Here is a 14,286-nt window from a genome sequence, read left to right on the forward strand (position 1 = left end):
AGAAAGGTAGGTAACTGTTGACAAGCTAAATCGAACAATCTTGCCTGATTGTCCTGAAAGATGGCTAAGAAAAAAAAACCTGGGGACTCCAAAAAACCAAGCCCAATAGCTAAAGCAGTCTATTAGAGTTAGAATTTAAAATTGTGAAGGATTGCAAAACAAAATTTTCAGATGCATCTGGACTCTCAAGTTGAAAACTGGAACTAGTCTGAAAAGGTTTACTTATCAACTTCATCTTGATAGCTGGCTGTTACATATTGTAGATTGGTTGCACAAAATATCAGCTCACAAGCCAAAGCAACCTCAGGACATAAATGTCCATAATAATAGATCATAGTTGCACAGCTTTGGGCCAAAATTGTAACAGTAACCAACGGTATGGATTGTGAAATCACCGGTAAAAGACAATCTTAGAGCCACAACTGACATCGACCACCTGCATTCAATGCCAAAATCTGAAACAAATCTCTCTAGCAGGATGCGGCCACTAAAGGTAGCCTTAGACAGTACTATGGTCACTGTTGCCTGTAATACATTCCACTAGCAGAATGACAAGCCTTCACAAATGTCTCCTGCAGTTAGATTACTGAGACCGTTCTCCAACTGTCTCCCCCCATGTCACTGTTATTTTCTACTTTCTTCTGAAAGTTGTGTGAGATATGTTTGTTCGTCTTTTCTACCAAGGTTGAAATTTTCACGCTCAGGCAGGCACACCTTCACCCGGGCAAGAAAATAACCATGTCATTGTCATCAAGTGTATGTTAGTCTCTCTCTTGAAGGTATATGCACGAATAATTTTCCATGCTGAATTCTGGGCGCATATATGATCATTAATGCAGGCTTCTTGTTGTGCAAGGGGGTCCCTGTTTGGCTACTTCCAAGGTTATAGAGGTTAGTCTCTCGCTCTTGAAGGTATATGCACGAATAATTTTCCATGCTGAATTCTGGGCGCATATAAGGTCATTAATGCAAGCTTCTTGTTGTGCAAGGGGGTCCCTGTTTGGCTACTTCCAAGGTTATAGAGGTCTGTAAATGGCAATTCCTTAAGGATATAGGTAAGAAAATCATTGATTTTTCAGGCCTTCAAATTCCATCCGTCTACCATGTAAAGAATGAATAAATTTAAAATTTCTCCAGTAAGCAGCTCATCTATAGAGGAGACCGCAGATGAGACTACTTTTACTATGAATAATTCAAGAGAGAGTATTTGACCCTCATAGAAATCAAGCCTCTGTCCAACTCCAGCTGAGCAGCTGTGACTAGCCAATGGCCAGGGGCGTCTTGGGGCCCCTTTGTTAACTCTGTTGTGTCCACGAATTTCAGGAGCTTTGGTCTTTGTACAGGCCTTGGTGGTCCACCAGGGAAGACAGCAGAATCTACAACTACAGGAGTGCCCTTTGTCCCTATTTTTGTTGTTGAGGAGAAAGTGGTGGTTATTGAAGAAAAAAAGCTTGTTTTTTGAGATGCAGGTGGCTGATGCCATTGAGACGATTGAATGGTGCACCCAAGCACTTTTGTAAACAACAACTTCAGATGCAACACATTCTTTAAGCCATACTTGTTGACCTCAAATTGCGCTCCTGTGACCACCAAAACCCCACCTTTGTCATCTATCCATTCAGGGCGATATTTGAGTGGTGCTGTACATACGTGAGAAAAGTTTCCCCCCCGCACAGGCTCAAACCACTTTTTGTCGAACTCATCAGAACCATGCCACCTTGGCTGTTGCACCATGGGATCATCATTCCAATGCTGTTCCAGGATTCTTGGAAGAACTGAGAGATGCTGAAGATGAATGGCTAGTCGGTTGCTTTTTTGGCCTTCCAAGTACAGCCGTACTCCAGTAACTGGAGTCTTATTAACTATAACCTGTAAAAGGCCAATGAAAATAACCTGTAAGAAAAGTAAGTGAACACACTGGTCTTTTGGGTAAGAGATTACAAAATGCTTGAAGCAAAACAAATGCAAAAAAGACCTTAGCGGTATTGATATACAACTTTGGACCCATTAAACTGAACTTCAGATATGGTGAGACAGCTTGTTTCCTAAGAAGTCCAAGAGGTAGATCACTGTAAACTGGTATCCATTGCCTAGGAACTTGAAAGTCGAGAAAACATTGGATATCATTCACAGGGGGTTTATCTGAACACACAAATAAAAAAAGTATAGGCAATGGTGTTCAGCATGATTCCAGAAGCAGAGGGCAACCAGTTATATTGAAAATCTGTTCAACAAGTCTCTAATTAGATACAGCTCAAAGTTACTTACAGCGAAGGTAAAGATTTATTGCATGTTGCAAGAAACCACTTCCAGAAACCCCTGAAAGAAGGGATGCAATCGGGACAAAGGAGAGGGATATAGCATCGGGGGAAGAATTAACAGTTTCCTGCCATTCGTTATGCGTCTTGGCAATTGGATTTCCTCCTCTGCGCTGGGATATAATTATCACATCCTGTGTATTTCAATATCAGTATAAAAATCCTCAACTGGGAAATTACGGAAGGGATTCAGGTGTAATTGAAAAGACCCCTGTGATCTACAACATGCAAAATAAGCAGCTGTATCTTGAATTTTGCTATGAAGACACAGAAGATCAATGTTTACCTTGCTGCCAGTATTAAGTTGTGCACTCTGTACATGAGCCCATTGTGTTTGTGCATATGTAGATGAGATCTGCAAAACAACAACACACCATAAGGTTCTTGTAACTGATCAACAGCTAACCTGACAACAAAGATTGCATAGGGAACGAAGATCGAGACACTGAACTAGAGATCCAAGAAAAAAGGTATCTCAATGCCTAAGCACAGCCAAAACTTTGTACTGAAGAACAAAAGACGATCACTCAATCCCTTTTTTTCCTTTTTATTGCAAAAGACAATCGCTCAATCACGGAAATGATGCTTCTTAATTCAACACTCTATGCTCCAAGGCTGTGAGCCTATAATGCAGTGATGAGAGGCCTAGCATCTAAAGGGAAGCAATTCGAGGACAGTGAGAACAACAGCGAAAGGAGAGATGTAAAAAGGAGTGCTGTGTCATTGGTTTTGTACTGAAATGCTTCCTTCTTTTTCTTAACGATCCCTAAGTCCAAAATCATTCCATGCCCCCAATACATTGTTCCTTTGTATCAGATAAAAGAATATGTGTAAAATTAAATGCAACTAGAAAATAAACTTTTATTCGATGGGTTTCTCACACAAAAAAAGTGATTACTGAGAAGATTAAAAACAGGTTTTTTTGACATGTCTCTTTCATCAACTGGATGAGAAACGGTTTCATTCCTGAAGAAAGGAGAAGCCATGACCGTTGTATACAAAATCAGAAGTCTGGTCAACAATAGCCATTTTATTCTCAACTTAGCATGAAATGGTGCCTGCAAGCCCAAGCAATGAAGGTACAGCTGTACAACGTTCACTGACCCAACGATGACATTTATTTTCATAATTGAAAATCTCCAATGATTTTTCAGTGTAGGACATTGTGAGACCAGCACTGAATTTGACGGTACAAGGTGGCATCACAGATAAAGGGGCCACAGAAAATCAACAGGATGCTATGCTCGCTTTGGGTGCTACCCAGGTCATGTGTCATCATTGGTTCATCATGCTCATTTGCCTTGACTGGTGACCTCTCTACCAACCTCCCATATACTTGTGGTCACCATCCTCCTATACATATGAGGGTTGTTGCAAAGACCCAAGGGTATCATGTCATAAGCCAGTTCACCTAGACCAAGTGACGTAGATGTCTCAAGGGTTGCTTCTTGTACCAGTCCACTATGAAGATGGTTGTCAGAGTCTCGAGAACTTTTTCCACCAATTGATGGATAAGGAGCCCAAGGCTCCCATCCAGTCCAACATAACAGCATCATCGTCATCTGGAACTGCCTCTGATGTTTAGATAATGTCCTAAGGACAAGGATGAAGTATCCAGTGTCTCATTAAGAACCATCCATTTTGATGAGATATAGAACAAAAATAGGGGGTTGGAAGATCAGAGTTGTCAGCCCAGCCAGGCAGCATAAAAATTATTTTACATTCAATCAGAGGATGTTGTGGCATTTCATCTGTGGAAACGGAAGTACATTACTCAGAATTATTTACGGATAAATAATGCAAAAGTCATAATCATTGACTTGAATAAAAACTTGCCTCAGTCTGTTTGAAAATTGAGCTCCTCTCGATACCATCTTTAAAACAGTTATCTCCGGCAGTCTTTAAATGGTTGTGTATTTCTTTAGCTGACAACAACGAAGACTGCTTCTCTTTCAAGTATAAGACTTCCTTACCTCCAATACTAACAGCAACAATGACATGGGTCCCATATTTTTCTATGAATCTGCAGCAGGCAAAAAATGATAATCTCTCTCTCTCTCTCTCTCTCTCTCTCTCTCTCTCTGACCCTTACTTGTGCCCAGATCAGAATTATTCTACGTTGTATGTATGCATACATGTGTGTGCAGTTGTGCTTGTGCATGTGCCTGTGACTGTGTATTGAATGCAGATGTGAATTTGAATGTGCACACATGGGTATGTATATACGTGTGATGTGCATTGTCTGTATGTCTATCCATCATATATTGTAATTCAGTTTTGGACCGATAAGAAGATCCATCTCTATGCTACAATCTGATCTGACTAGATCCCAGATCTTACAAATCGCAACCAAGGTCATGCCAATTTTGAAACCGGCAACTGTAATCGAATTTGTATGTCAAAGGCCATGCAATGTAACCTGTGAATGCCAATCATTTTAGTCCTTGGCTGTGATCTAGTATTCAAGTGTGCATCAAGGTATATATAAGCATCCTCTGAACTGAGCATGTTAAATGTACATTGACATAAATAGTTGCAATCAACAGTTGCAAGGCCATGCAAGTACATCACAGGAATTCTTTTAGTTCTTGGCTGTGATTTTAGTATTCAAATGTAGAACAAGTATAGTTAAGGGCCCTTCAATGTCATGATGTCATAGGTACATTCAACAGAAGTCCAGGTCATGTACCATCCACTGGGTGATTACAAAACAAATGATCATGGAAAGTCTACACCGTAGAGGATAGCACTAATAAATATCTATACAAACGTGAAATGCCATTATGCGGAACACATTTCAAAAACTTTCTGATCGTTCAAAAAGGGACCCAACACAATTTCAATTTGTAGAACTGTAGTTCACACAAGATAACTTTCAAATTGCAATAGCAATTCTTTGTAAGGCGATGATGAATGCATATGCGCTAATATTCAAATGATTATTGATGGACTAAAGATTTGTGAACTAATAATAGTCAGTATAAAACAGTCTATTTTTTGAACATCAAGGACTAAGCAGTGTAAATCACATGTAGTCTGGACCCCACTTCCCGGTGAAATTCAAATGAACACTGAATACAACAGTCTGGAATCCAAATATAATATGAGTCATGACTCTAGTTGTATGGGATGAAGATTAAGTGAACAGGGCTGCTCAGGCTTGATACACTAACAAAATACTGAATATGAAAACAGAGTCAGAGTCAGTGTCAGACAAAAAACATTGGATCCAAAAGCAAGTGCTTCTAGCTAGAGAATAAAACTCTCTGCCACCAGCAGTCTATGGAGTCCCATCAATTAAAACAAAAGGGAAACATGAAATGACCAACATTTCAGGCTGTTTTGAAGTGTTTTGAAACATAGGAATACTTCATCATGCTGTGTTCTGTCACTTGTGGCAGAGTCTGTATGCTCAATATGGCCATTGACGATAAGGGTGGCTGACTAATGTGAGGAGGAAAGTGGGCTCTATGAAGTCAAAGGTGTCTCGAAGCCAAGAAATATCCAGTATAAACCTCGATCCAAAACTCATAAGGCTGCTGCCGTATGAAGAAATTGGGTCTCAAGAAGCAGGCTTGGACTGCCCAATACTGGTTAGAAAGTGTTTGACAGGAGTACCACTGGGTGGAGACAGATTTCTCACATCTGTCGGGTTTTAATAAAGGTGCCCTCACTGGTTCTTAAAAAGATTCAAGCTCTTTATTTAACAAGTATCTTAACCTGCTCTGTTAATAAATAGAGAGAATTTCGAGTTACAAGTTCCGGGAAAGGAGATGACGACCTCATAGGAAGGAAATTAAACCCACTGGAGTAGCCAGCCAAAACAGCTTGGAAGCTACATCAAGGATGTTCTATCTTGCAAGAAAAAGATTTCAGAAACCCAGGACTAGGTTATGTTGCATTCTGCAAAATAACTACTGGAAAAATAAGCTTTTATGACCTGCTTTTGGGGCTGTAACTTTAAATTTTTGCTTGTCCCATAGATCCACACTCTCAAATCATTCTCATATCCATTGAGCGAACAAATTTTGTGAAGTCTAATTTGCATATGCCATAAGCAGATTCATCGCGCAAATTTCTTGGAGTAGCAGGTTCAAGACGCTAAAGTCATGTTCAATTCAGGCCCCTTCCATGGCAACTTGATTAGCATGGCTGGCCATCTCCATTTTATCTTTCGTCAGGTCATTTGCAGCAAAAATGGAAGAATTACGTAGTATCGCAGTTCCCTTTAATAAAGAAGGTCAAGCAAGAACATAGCAAAAATCCCCACAGCTCCAATTAAACCTACATATGCGTGTGCTTTATGTAACAGCCACACAAAAAAAAGAGTCTACTTGCAAGCCTTACCTAGCCAATCCTTTTGGATCCCATGTAGATGGGATGTCCTTCTTTACTTCCTCTCGTAGAACGAGGGGTGAGCTTGTCAACTGAAGTCTATATAGTGTTATAAAACACCCATCAAAAGCAAGGCTCTTTGTTTGGGCAGCGTCATCTTGCCAGGATCCGGAGAAATCGTACATAGCATTGAAAAGTCCAAGGGGGATCTTTCCTTCAATCGAAGCACTTTTATTGAAAATTTGAGACATCTGCAAAAAAAGTGATGAATGTAAAAGGATGGTCCAAACAGAATATACAACTATAAATAATCCTAGCACCACAATGGAAGAGCATATTAAGAAGGCACATACATTGAAAACCAAATACTTGGCACTCCTCTTTCCACGTTGTCCAAATCTTTTTTAGTTTAAAACAAGGATGATTATCATGGGATGCATTCAAAAAGCGGCTTAAAATTCGAAGACACGCAAAAGTTCTAAAGAATAATCTCAATAAAATGTAAGAGGAAATCGAATCTCATTGTTAAACCAAAACGTAAGTCATTTAATGGATCTTTCGAGATCCGGTTGCATGTAGTGACTTTATTTAGTCGCAATGAGATCTCTCGTGAAGAGGAAGAAAGCTAGTGAAGAAGCGACTTATAAGGAGATCATAGGTTTGCAAGTTTGAGAGAGGTTCTAAAGGACCGTCACTTCGGCACTCTCAAAATTAAGGCTCAGAAGCAAGCAGAGAAGTATAGTTTCTCAACTTCAGAGAAAGTATTCCTCTCAACGTCCGAGATTGAGCTCCATGCTTCAGCCAAATGCCATTAAAATTTTAAAAAAGGAATCAAGATTCAAACGTGTCACCAATATTGAGACACGGGTTCACAAACATCTGTGGTTCAAGTGAGAACGGTCGATTGATAAACCTGTTGAAATTGCATGACGTCGGAGGTGTATCTCATGCGTTCTCCTTTATCGCACTTGACGTCCTTCGATACGTTGGGGATGACAATACCAGGAGGAATCCACACGTCTTTCGTACGCTCCTGCTGCTCTTCAACCAAGCGGCCTTTACAGTACTTCAGACGATAATCTGCCGACACGTCAAATCCCCTTCCTAAAGATTCTGTAGCAGCGAGCGCTACATCCCGAGCTCTGTCCTTCTCGAATTCCCTGGCAGTTCCCATAACCTGGCCGCTTCAGACGTTTAAACTATCGTAATTTTGAGGTTGATGTCCTCTGTCATTCGCAAATGCAACCCGAGACCCTCATCGTTGCAACACAGCTTCGGCCCACAGCATGTTATAAAATTGGAAGCCAGATGTAGATCGACCAAGAAATATGCTCCGGAAGCAAAAATTTAATACAAATAGTGAATTCCAACACTGCCTTCAATCCACATACGAGCGTGTTCCTGTAGACAGCAATTCCAAATTTCCCATCCTAAGATCAAAAGAGAAATATGGCGTCTTCACCCCACTCTCACCCATAAAGACAATCCCATAAACCAGCAGTCGGGAGTGTCGTTTTCTACACCGTTTCTGCAGACAAAATATCGTACGTTCTTTGAGAAAACGAAAACACCTCGAATCGCTTAAGAAAGAGCGAAGAGGAATACGTACAATAAGCGATGAAAGCTGGTGTGCGAAACATCCAAGAAGCCGAGACCGAGAGGTCCTGGAAGATGATGTGCAGCGAGAAGGCGATTAGTGCGACAAAGTGAGTGAAGAAGGATGGACTGATAAGAGAGAAGGATTGAGAATGGGGAAGTGGGAAGATGATGGTGATGAGAGGTAAAATGAGAATGCGAGAGCGGAGCAAGGGAAGAAGAAGGAAAGCAGCAAAGTCTACTAGTGACCGGCAACCGGTCCCAGCCCGTCCACTTCTACCTGCTATCGCCGGTCCCCCCCGTTTTGATCTCCGTATTCAACCCTTTGACTCTTCCATTGTCCCAGCCCATTCCCACGTGCGTGCTTCATGCCACACTCGGTGTTTCGAAACTTCGGCACCGGTTGAGATCTAGCTACATCGCCCATATGCGCGCATCTTGGTTTAGATGCATGGTTTTGAGGTAGCTCACGCAAGTTTGAGCCAACAGGTGCGATGGCAAATTGGAGCATTTTGGGTGCGCGCTCGAGTCCAATGAAGTTTGTTGGACTGGTTTGGCCACCTCATGCTCTGCACACTGGCTATCCAATCAGACTCTTCATCATCTCTGCCTCTAGCCAATCTGCACCATCCTCCTCCTGATCTGGCATTCTATACTCCAGCAGCACTACCCAAACTCCAAGTGTTGCTGATGCGCAAATCGGCGTCAGCACCAGATCTCCGTGGAAATAGGCCCTAGAAAGAGCTTGTTCACGCAGAACAGGTCGTTTCCAAATCACCCGTCCTTGTCAAGATAGACATGAAACTGATTTTTTCTTGAGCCCCTACTCCAAAGCAGGGGCTTAAGGAAAAATCCACTTTTCCCTCCAAAGCATGAACGTGTGAACTCAAATTGGAACCTTGCGCTCACCCTGATTTGCAATCACCCCTTTTCGCGTGAACAAGCTCAAAGTAAATTTGCGTTCCTGCAGGGCAAAAATCTTCGCTGCTTTTTTTCTCTCAGGCCCTTGCTCCAAAGCAGGGGCCCGAGAAAAAGCTGATTTTTGAAAAAGGACACGCTAATTTTGAAACTGACCATCTCATGGGAACAGGCCCTTCATTCGATTGTGGTCATTTTGGGGTTTTTGAGCAGCCTTCTACACGCATTTAGACTCTGCACCCCTCCAATCCGAGGTGTTAGCAACCCATGCTAGTTTTTTCTTGAGCCTCTCCTTGGGAAGAGGCATCCATAGAGTTAGAGCGCACAATTCCCTTGTGTGGGATTGTGCTCATATGAATTTTTAGAGGGTCACCATGCCATGCTCATCAGCATTGATGTTCCCTTGTGGCAAAGCTCGACTACTATCTCTGATAATCACACCGGTTGCACTGGTTGCACTGTTTGCAACTAGTTCAACTTATACATAAAGTTTTCAAATTGGAACTATTGGGCCTTTTGGAACAGACTAAGCTTTCTAAAAAAATGTGTAGGCCATGATCTTCCGCCCTCATCTTAGAGTTTAAAGTAGTTAAGAGTTGAAAAAATGTGTCGTTTATTGATCTCACTCCTTTCATCTTAAAGTTTTGAAGTAATTAAGAGTGGCAAAGGTCTTCACGTAATGAGATCATGGAGATTTAGTTCTCCCATGATTTGCAATTACGTGTGCCTAATGCTTAAATCGTGTGTTTCTTTTGCACATGATCAATTGGAATGGGACATTGGCATATTACTATTATTGTTGTATGGCATGCTTTATATCTAAATTGACATTACCTTGCATTTAAACATATTAAAAACTAGTCAACAAGCAATCATTAAAAACTAGTCGTTGAAGAACAAGTAGCACATATAAGGTGGTTTTTAGAGCATATAAGGTCGTTTATTGGAATATCAATTCATGAATTTCATGGCATCCACATGCATTTCAACTATGCTCATGTTTTCATAAGTAATAACTTTCTCTTATTGCTTTATATATGCTAGCGTAAATTCATAGGTCACATTCATATTAACCTATTCTCAAACTCTTTTGAGCTTGTACTCCTTCATTTGTAATTAGTCAAGTTCCCATGCATGGAGGGGCACACGCACTAACATAAGAGTTAGGTTGTCCACACTACAAGTATAACCACTTTCCCACATCTGTTAAGACTATAATATTGATGTATAATGTTGAAGCTAGAAATTATATTTTTAATACACAAGGATTATATATGTTTCGGAAGCTTTGTCTTATAAGAGAGTATGATTCTCCACTAATGTGCATAAAAGTCATGGTGGAGGGTGGTTTGTGTTGTAATACTCGAAAACATAATAAATGACTCAAGAAATATGCATGCTAGAAAGAAGTCTATTCAAAAGAACTAGAACTTAGGAGAATACAAAGATCGGTGCATTAAAAGTGGACTTGAAAAATTACTGCTACAAATACTAGTTTTTAAAAAAAAGTGGACTTGATTATGGCTACAAATACTATTTTTAAAAAAAAAGTGCACTTGAAAAGAAATTATGGGAGAAAGTTTCTCATAGGTAGACCCGATGTGAGGCAAATAGAATAACCACACATACTTATCTCAACCAAAATGAAGTTAAAGATAATTTAATCTTTTAATTTCACATGGCAATTGCTAAGTAGGATACAATATACTGGAGGAGATCCTTAGGCTATCTTTTCAAGATACTATGAGCACAAATGAAGTGGTAGTCCTAGGTATCTACACACACACACTTACATTGGAACCTTCATTGCAAGTACCGAGCAAGGTAAACCTTTCCATTATGGTTGATGTGTGTGCGTTTGGAAGGAGGAAGAGCATGGAAGCAATGGAAATGAGGAGTCGTCTAAGTGCTCCTCCCAAAAAACAAGTAGCCAGGACAACCGAAAAGTCTGGTGTGAAAAGCATTGGAATGTGGCGATATAATAAAACTCTTAAAGAAATAATGCAGGTATCTTTCGGCCGCGCAAAATTTTAAAATTTTTTCTGCGTTGAATCGGCAACCTCGATTCTCTTGTTGACGAGTCAACTGCTGAATCAGTAGATTCTTCCCGATACGCTGTAAATAATGTCGTTGATTTATTGTCCCCGTCTTTGACACTTCACCTCGCTGCCAAAAAACCGCCGCCCTTTTTTAAGTTGCTTTTTTTAAAAATCGTACTCCTTCCTCAACGTTGACGTTCACTCGTCCGTTTGATTTCGTTTACATATTTTTAGACTCCTTATGTTATTTCTACATTAAACTTTTAGAAACTCCATTGGAACCTTCTCACCTAAAGGAGAAAACACACTCTATTCACACAAAAACCTACCTTTGCATCCCTTCTAATACTCAGAGTTTTTCACTAGACAGCACAGTCTTCACGGCGGCATTTTCCAAGCATGTAGTTGAAAACTATGACATTAGAGAAGTAGTCACAATTGGCTACCTTTAAGAAACTATGATACAAACAAAAACCACATACCTTACAATGAAAGAATTGGCATGAAACACTACACAAGGTCCTTCTATAACTATAACAATTGAGAGTAGATAGCTTTACTTACCATTGCATTTGAATATCTTTTATTCCCATTTAGATTTTTCCTATTGTTGATCATATGTATTTGAAAATTATATAATTTAAAAATTCCTATAGAGAGAGAGAGAGAGAGATCAAATTTAATACATATGACCTTAACAATAAATACATCTTACCTCGTGGATGAGGCTTAGGCCTTTAAATTATTAGAGGTTTTGGAGGTGGTGAATTCTCAAATTTCGAAGAGTCAAAGGGTTGGCATTAGTGGCCTGTTTTGGAGGTGGTGAATTCTAGGTGGTGAATGGACCATGTAAATGGGTCTACAAAATGAAGGTCCAAGGTGATTATGTGCCTAGGTACAAGGCCCGTTTGGTCACTAAAGGGTTCAAGTAAGAGAAGGGTGTGGACTTTGATGACCATGGGTTGCTCCATCAATGTGTGATTTCTTGAGTCCATTGATGTTCAAGTCAATGTCGTAAATTGGTGCATGCCCCTATGGTAATGAATGGTTAACATGGGTTCTCTTTTCACTCAAAGATATCATCCAGAGTCATCATTGATGTATCATCACTATGATGTGAAGGTGTATGGATCCATGTTGGAGGCAGCCTAGTGCTCTATGATAGAGGCTTACTCGTGTATTGATGAGACAAGAGTATCTATCCATGAGAACACTATGTGTGAGCTACCATTGCACAACTTATGCTCAATTTGCCCCTTGTGGGGACCTATCAATTTGTAAACCAAGTCATGGTAGGAGAACATGTGTATGCCAAAGACGGTGACACAACTATCCACCCATGAGAGTACTATGTGTGAACTACCACTGCATGGCTTATGCTTGAGTTGCCCTTGTGGGGACCTACTGATCTTTAAGCCAAGTCATGGTAGGAGAACATGTGTATGCCAAAGATTAAGCATGTATTATGGTGATTACAAGTGTGTATTGGGAATAGCCAAGAGGTTGTACAAGGTTGATGTGTGTTACAGGAACTAATGAAAATAAATGTGATTGTACATGGGTGGCATGTCTATGCAAATATGCAACCATCCTGAATGTAATAGATAGCGAGAGCTTTGCCAAGTCTCTACAAGATGTGATGAAGTGTCAAAGTTGCTAGGATACTAGGTGGTGTGTTAGATGTAGGAATGCGTACATAGATGATAGACCCGAGTGGATTGATGCCTATGGGAACTAATGGGGTGATGTAGGCAATGGGTCACTTGGATTGGTGAAGATTAATCTGCTTTATGAATCTGCTAGTCTGCAACTAGACCGCACATCGAGCATACAATGTAATAAAGATCTTATCTTTGTAGGGTGGCTACAATAGATTGAGAGCTGGTTCTCCTGATGAGGATTTGATGATTTTGACTCGTGGAATAGTCAAAGTGGGGATTGTTAACCCAATGGGCAACAATCATCCAACCACAATTGAGAGCATCAGTTATATGTATGCGGAGGCAAAGTTTTGCTTCAAATATCTTGAGATTGAAAGGGGGTTGGATGGATCTAATACGGTAAGCATAGCCAAAATACTTTCTAGAAAAGATCTGATCATACTTTTAAAATCATTGTTTAGAGAGAGAGATACTGAAATCTACTTTTGTGTAAGAAAGAGAAATCCTTACAAGAGAGACAAACTTGTATAAAGAGAGAGAAAGTACTTTTGCTTTATAAAAGGATGGAAACTTAAGAACATGTATAAATATTTCTCAATGCAAAGAAACTTCGTGTTTAGTATTCAAGTCACATATGGTATTCATGTGCTTGATCTTGTGGTGTCCATGCTCCCTTACACTACCAATATGTTCTAACATGCTCTCACCCTTGCACTGCCTTCTCCTCCTCTTCCCTCTTCCCTTCTCCTCCTTCCTCCTCCTCCCTCCTCCTACATTCTCCTCCCCCTACCGCTCTCCCTCCCCCTTCATCCTCTTGCCTTCTCCCTTCTCCTCATTTTTGTTCACTCCTCCTTAACCAATAACCCCATGAATCTATGGAGACTAGATCTGCACTCACCTTGAGCTCCTCCTAAAACTTGCAACCCTCTCACAAATTTGAACCCCTAGTTAGATTTCTCAGTGAGATCAACACCTCTTTTGCACTTAAACATAACCAGAAATACTTTCCATGCTATAGCCTACACCTCTCACCAAAATACAACTCGAATACCTAAGCCACATTTGTGAACACCTATGCTACAACAAAAATGACATAACTATAGGTGACCACCACCCTCAGAATTGAGAATAAGAGAAAAAGTGACAACCTTTTGGCACCGTTGTTGCCGTGAGGTTAGCACCTAAAGTGGAAGGAGGTCTCATGTTTGATTGCATGAGAAAGAATGCAACATCTTCACCCCTTCCACCACCATTGTATTTCATCGATCTCCTCGCCCCCACCTCCATTTTCCATCCATCGCCTCCATGCCCTCCACCACTTGTTTTATGTCCATTGATCTCCTCCACCACCACCACTTTCCAACCACTTTAAGATACACCCTCCCCCCTTTCCCTCTTTCATTTTCCGCTCATCCTCTT

The 14,286-nt window shown here is 40.6% G+C and overlaps 1 protein-coding gene across 1 annotated transcript; it reads right to left on the reverse strand.

Annotated features, from left to right (window-relative positions):
• Positions 1-203: 203 nt before the first annotated feature.
• On the reverse strand, positions 204-8,468 carry LOC147901143 (MACPF domain-containing protein At4g24290-like). Its single transcript, XM_087375878.1, has 8 exons — positions 8,263-8,468; positions 7,567-8,054; positions 6,666-6,904; positions 4,155-4,341; positions 2,605-2,673; positions 2,269-2,452; positions 1,976-2,142; positions 204-1,869 (listed from the first exon to the last, which is right to left on the reverse strand). Exons 2-8 carry the CDS (start codon positions 7,825-7,827, stop codon positions 1,183-1,185), a joined length of 1,794 nt encoding a protein of 597 aa, XP_087232004.1. The 5' UTR covers positions 7,828-8,054; positions 8,263-8,468; the 3' UTR covers positions 204-1,182.
• Positions 8,469-14,286: the final 5,818 nt, after the last annotated feature.

Source organism: Dipteris shenzhenensis, chromosome 6 (assembly GCF_047967505.1).
Source record: "Dipteris shenzhenensis isolate YYH24624 ecotype China chromosome 6, Dip_SZ_1.0, whole genome shotgun sequence".
In the NCBI taxonomy this organism is placed as follows: Eukaryota; Viridiplantae; Streptophyta; class Polypodiopsida; order Gleicheniales; family Dipteridaceae; genus Dipteris; species Dipteris shenzhenensis.

Excerpts from the sequence above, each read along its gene's own strand:
- LOC147901143 (XM_087375878.1), bottom strand. The coding sequence starts at position 7,827 with ATGGGAACTGCCAGGGAATTCGAGAAGGACAGAGCTCGGGATGTAGCG. Across the intron at positions 2,143-2,268 it reads AATAAATCTTTACCTTCGCT|ATAAACCCCCTGTGAATGAT; the intron begins GTAAGTAACTTT and ends TTGTGTGTTCAG. Across the intron at positions 1,870-1,975 it reads TGTATATCAATACCGCTAAG|GTTATAGTTAATAAGACTCC; the intron begins GTCTTTTTTGCA and ends GGCCTTTTACAG.